Source organism: Amblyomma mixtum, chromosome 3, assembly GCF_055824585.1.
Source record: "Amblyomma mixtum isolate Tamu chromosome 3, ASM5582458v1, whole genome shotgun sequence".
NCBI classification, from domain to species: Eukaryota; Metazoa; Arthropoda; class Arachnida; order Ixodida; family Ixodidae; genus Amblyomma; species Amblyomma mixtum.
In genome coordinates this window covers 30,364,037-30,370,036 of record NC_143014.1, presented here as the reverse complement: position 1 = coordinate 30,370,036, position 6,000 = coordinate 30,364,037, and the positions used below count along the sequence as shown (strand labels likewise).

The 6,000-nt window shown below is 45.5% G+C and overlaps 1 protein-coding gene across 1 annotated transcript in view; it reads right to left on the bottom strand.

Moving 5' to 3' along the window:
* Positions 1–429: 429 nt before the first annotated feature.
* LOC149349544 (uncharacterized) overlaps positions 430–6,000 on the bottom strand; it is a 43,183-nt gene continuing 37,612 nt past the window's right edge. Inside the window, exons 4-6 of the mRNA XM_089576789.1 lie at positions 3,599–3,697; positions 2,524–2,576; positions 430–705 (exon numbers count right to left, since the gene is read on the bottom strand). Of these exons, the coding sequence (XP_089432915.1) occupies positions 674–705; positions 2,524–2,576; positions 3,599–3,697 (184 nt within the window). The 3' untranslated portion in view covers positions 430–673. The remainder of the gene's footprint in view (positions 706–2,523; positions 2,577–3,598; positions 3,698–6,000) is intronic.

Sequence of the window (6,000 nt, the reverse complement as noted above, 5' to 3'; positions counted from 1 at the left end):
ACAGACCCAACGACCACCACTTGCGAAGCTGGATTGGCAGTAGCCATTGTATGCTATCGAGTCCCTTTGCGGGACTCCAGCTAAGCTGCAGCGCATGGCTGCTTTACTGGGGTTTTCGGTTTACCTGCCTTGTAGGCGGCAAAATTAGACTTTAATACGTACGGGTTAAGACGCACAAAGTGATTCAGCACGATCCCGACGTTGCACGGCAACTTAAATGGCGCTTTTTGTTCATGAGTTTGAAACTTTCCGTGATTTCGTAATAAGCCAGCGCTGTGTTTTTATTCCCTAATTTAACATTTACAACGTTTCACTCAGTGTAGATCGAAAGCAACCAAGAAAAGAAACTAGGAAGAATATGGAGCCTCAAAAGGTGAATCCGGTAGACATCATTTAATGCGCTCAATTTCAACACAGACGGTTCAGATAACAAGTTCTCTATATTTATTTGAAAGTAAGGATTGTACAGAACTGTAGTGAGTTGTGAACTCCACAGCGTATAGTGTTCAGAACTGTGCAGATTATTCTGACGGCCGTCTTCCCGCAGCATTCAGTGCATTTGTGCGATCATTTATTTTGCGTATGTACAGCTTTGCCCTATAGGCCTGGCGAGAAAGAAACAATCGATGCCCGTAGCTGGAACGCGTCGATCATATTTTTAAGTAAGTAGTGTCTAGAAGGTGTCCTGATAGACAGCGCCGTCATCTGAAAACGAAAAAAAAAAGAAAGAACAGAGTGAGAAACTGGTAAAGTGAGAAAAGTCTAACGATAAAATGGCGAAGTAATAAGAATACACTTGCTGCAATATGCGAGCTCGAGCACCCACACTGAAAAACTAAGTTTGTAAATGTGATACAAGAAATAAGCATTCACGACATTCAACATTAGGCCATCTTAATAACAATCATGCCTTTCTTGAAGGAGGTGGTTGCACTTGAAGCAGCGGAAATTTATTTGGCGACTGCAGTGCAGTTGATTGCTCGTTACAGTGGCATTATAAGCGTTTCCACTACAGCAAAGAGCAAGATCGGACCGTCAGCGCATTTTTCGCAGTCGTTTGCGTCCTCACGGATGCTGCAGCTACACACATTCAAGAAGTGGTTCCCTAGTGAAGCTCCCATGCACTTTGAGCTGTCACCTTCGCTGTCGCTACAGGGCAATAGTTGTAACCCTGTCTTCTGGTGCAACACGCGTCCTGGGGCGACCTTAACAGCTGGCTGCTAGTACTCATCATCTGGCAGATGAAATGCAGGAATTCTCGAACAGAGTGCTTCAGTGTATTTTCTCGAATAGAGAAATTGGAGCTAGTGCCCAATGGCGCAAGACAGCGACAAGCCAGAAAGCAACGGGCTATTCACCAGAAGCGTGTGTTTAGAGCGTCTGAACACACAAGATGCAAAGTCGAATCAAATGTAAACAACGTACATTTTGTAAATCAAACGGTGCCTCGTTTCTCCGCCTAGAATTTCATCGAAATGACTATCATTTGAGCACTGGTTAACGCTCGTGAATGCGCACCGCGTTTTGCTGCACTCAATATCGCAGTGGTGCCATTAATTTGTTTACAAAGAACTGCCTGCGGGGCACATATTGACACCGAAACCTGCGTCAAAGCTCCGTGCGTAAATCAATACAGAGTAACCATTGGCATGTCGCGATTCATGACACCCGACATATAACGGGCTAATGGCAACGTTAACTTTTCGGAGGGCTTGCAGAAGGATGTAAGACCTTTTAGTTTGAGCTTTATTTAAATTTCAGACTCCCTAGTTATTAACCGCGCTTCTGAGGCAAACAAATATTGTTGAGATGAATAAGGAAACAACGTATCAGAGCAGAAAGCTGACGGGCGTGGTTCTGAGTCCACGTGTGATGAAAAGCTGGGTGCTGCGCTTGCATCTCGTGCAGCTCCCAGAAACAGCCTCTCTCAAGGTCTCCTTTCGGATGAGCCGCCGCATTACGGCAGTCCCTGGGTTCGTAGCCGATAAAATAAAACCTCGCCTGGCGCTAGCGCCTACCCCACTGAACTCTAAGCTTGTTTCCGTGTTGTTGGGGACTGTTAGCAACCCAAAGCGTCTTTTGGTGCTGGTACTGCTCAGCGGGCTTTATCCACAGCGTCAATGTAATTTTTGAAGCGATTAGTCAAAACTTCGCTAAATGAGATTCTACACGAGGCATTGGTCGCTCACCTATCTGGGACGTATCCACATTTTCCCGCAATTAGTGTTGGGGCAAGAATGGGGCACCTCTCTTTTTGAGCTCGAAAAATATCGCCCAGTTTTACCCTCCGAATTCCGGAAGAACTGAAACCCGAAAACAAAGGGCCCTGAATACACGGAGCTATATAAACTTGAGTACAAGCAGTTTAGCTCAATGGTCATCTTTTTTTTCTCGTTGTTCAAGGCAGGAGTGCTGTTTTTTTTTTTTAATGTGACGCGGTAAATAGTTTTATTTCATTTTGTTTATATTTACACCATACAATTTACCAAACATCGTTTGGTGAAGAATCTCACGGGCACTCACCATTCAAGTCTCCCTTGGCCACTTCCTCTGCTAGCCAAGTGGCGGCTGGCTGCCTGCGAGACACACACCACCAAAGCACGTGAAGCTCATTTTTACACACGAAGCCTCCCGGGATCTATTCAGTTTCACACGTTTCACTCTGACACCTTCGTACGCAGGCAATAGGTAAACAGAGATACACTCACATGTCGCTTGATCTCGTACTTAAAATTTCATCGCTAATTTTGTGCATGAGGAGCGCCACGTGGGTGAATTCTTCTTTGTAGCACTTTTTTATTTTGCCGTTCGGTGCAAGTTAAAGGGGTACATAAACTAAGCTTTTGTGTGTCTGTTTTTTTTTTTCGCCTTGAAAGTGGTCTACGGGCCTAGTAGTCATGAAAATGAGCCCAAAACACCATTTCGCAGCGTGAACAATTAATTGCAAACGATTCTGCACCGGCAGTTTCGGTCTCTGTCGGCTCCAGTGCTGAAGAGCACCAGGACGTCGTGGTCGAACGGCCATCCTGGACTACCGCATTCATGATGACGTCGCCTGGTTGTTCCTGTGAACAACCAGTGGGCGCGGTGACGTCACAATAATTGAGGCAAGTGTACCTTGGCGTCACAAGATGCGGGTGGCAAGCCGAGCGGCTCCTCAGACAACATTCAAAATTATGTTAGATTTTATTCCACTCAACATCTGCGACTGAAACTCGCTAGAAGGCATCTCGTTACGCCCATGAAGCAAATCATATATCGTTTGCTTGCGCTCTAAAGTTTGTGTCTGTACCCCTTTAAAGGCGGAGATTCGGTGCTACAGAGCACTGTGCCAGTATAAATTTGAAGTTTCCAAATTTCGTTATCAGCACTTGCTAGTGTGAACACATTAGTTGAGATTCTCGTTATTTTTGAAAATATGGATTACTTTTCAGTCTGCTGTGGTTTGAATGTTTTGCATATCTGCCATTTAAATAAATGAGGTGCTTAGAAGTGACTTTTGCAGAATAATTTTAATTTATTTAAAGAAGACAAGGTAGTTATTTAAAAACACTTTCAATATTAAGCGATAAAAGGCGGAAAATGAAGCGTCGCTTACGAGGCAGGTTGGTAGGACTCGTCAGATGAGCCGGGGCTTAATCTCTTGCCGAATCCTCTGGCCGTAGATAAGCTGATCCTCCGAATATCCCTTTTACTCCTGGACAAAATAAGAACAGCGAAACCTTCTAAATGTCTTGTTGCCTCCCATTAAGTGCACTTATCTACAGCGCGCATGCAAATTCAAAGAATGCCTTGTTAGCACGCCCGCGCTAAGTCATGTTTCGGCAAGTGGCCCCATACCACCATCTGAAGACACGCAGACAAGCGCACCGGTATCTCGGGGAGCGCGGGCCAGTGTGAAAGCAAATGCTCGAGGCAGTATGCAGCAGATCTTCCCAAATTCATAAGTTTGCGTGACAGAACTTACCATTTCTTTGTCGCTCGCGATGGAATCGACCGACCTCAAGTAGAGGCAATCATCGTCTGCCGTTTTGGGTGCAAGGAAGGCATCAAGGAAGGTCGGGATACTTTAAGGAGCGCTTCCTTTTGATGGTAATAAGACAGGAAAATAGTCACGAATGAGTACTAGGCTTCTCTCTGAAACGCCCTGAGGCTGCAATAAACAGAAGGCAAAAAATAACTATAAGGAATATTTATAAATGTCAGGGATATCCTCCCAATTGCTTTTGTCTACAGGCTACTGAGAAAACGAGTTTCCTGGGAGTGCAACTTTTTTTCACAGTGGCAATCGTGTGCTGCCTGGCAAGGACGTTCATAAGTAAGTGTCGTCCGGCCGCCGAACCACAGTGCGGGATGGCGGACATTTCCGCCTTCAAGATGTGATGTTCAATGCGTTCAATTTTTGCTTATCATGTGTCCCCAATCAAGAATAGGCACTAGGTTAGATGGGAAGCTACAATAATGATGACCACGTTAAGAGAGGACAGAATCGCATAGCAACCTCTCATTCTGCCCCTATTCTTTCTTTGATTCTTTATTGTGGAGAAATGCTACTTTCTGGGATAACGTTGAATATTAGCCAGCCGACCTGCTTGTTAGAGTTTGAAGGCCAGGACTCCCGTGATGCCCTTATAATTTGTGCTGTGGTTTTCCAACTTCGCTTTCAATATTTTTGCTAAATATACAAAATTAAGGTACTCGTAGCACCATTAAATAAACCCAGGTGGTCAAAATTTAACCGGAGCCCTCCACCATGGTGTCTATTACCCTTCACTCCCTCCTTACCTCAAGGCGTGGTTGAGATGCCCACCTAGAAATGAGAAAATCTTTTTCTTTCCTGAAAACTGATTTTCATTCTCATTTCATAGCGCACCATTAGATTAAAACGGTGCCTATTATGAAACTGAAACCAGGAAAACGTTTTTGCGGCACTGGCCTTTGGCTCGTACAGGTGCGGATAAACAGCTTTTTCGTCAAAGCGACATAGGCTCCTACGTAAATAGCTTATAAGTAAATTTCCTATTTCTTCCGTGACGTTAAGCACGAATAATGCCATTCTGAACACATTGTTTTCATTAAAACATTTCACTTTTTTTTTTTGAGCCACAGAGAAAAGGAGACACGTGCGAAGATTTCGCGGTACTTGCACCTGACTTCGAATCACGAGCTTGGGGGCACTGGCGTTGCTTGTGTGCACCGGCACAGTCACTGTTGCACGCCCGAGAAGAAAGGAGAGAGAGAGAGAGAAAGCTGGGGCTTATATTTGGATCACTTTGGGACAGCCCCGCCGCGGTGGCTCAGTGGTTACGGCGCTCGGCTGCTGACCCGAAAGACGCGGGTTCGATCCCGGCTGCGGCGGCTGAATTTCGATGAAGGCGAAATTCTAGAGGCCCGTGTGCTGTGCGATGTCAGTGCACGCTAAAGAACCCCAGGTGGTCGAAATTTCCGGAGCCCTTCACTACGGCGTCTCTCATAGCCTGAGTTGCTTTGGGACGTTAAACCCCGACAAACCAAACCAAACCCTTTGGGACAAGGGGCGCGGGACCATCTCGGGCCAGGCAGGCGAAATAAACACAGAAAATAGTTTCTAAGGTGAACGCCTCCACGTTTTACAGTAGGCCTGGTATGGCTACGGTGAAAGCGTGTTCTCCTTTGCTAGTTCTAAAAAGCCTAAAATGAAGGACACATGGTACGCTTAACTTTCTGCTGAAGATCACGTTCCGAAAACATTCGGGAGGCAGCTGTAGGAAATTGTAATGGAATGATCGATATTCATAAATTTTATGAAGGAGTCAGAGGGGCAACTTTACGGCGAACGATTTAAGTACAGCACGGTTTTCAAGGACTCAATACTTAACTACGACGTAAGCTTGGTCAGGGTTCCAAACTCCTTATGCATATCAGGTTTTCGACGGCCCTCATTAGATAACTGCCAACTAGTGGAATGCACTGATGATTATTGCAGGTATCTTCCTATCTGGCAATAAGCGCTCCAAGCCG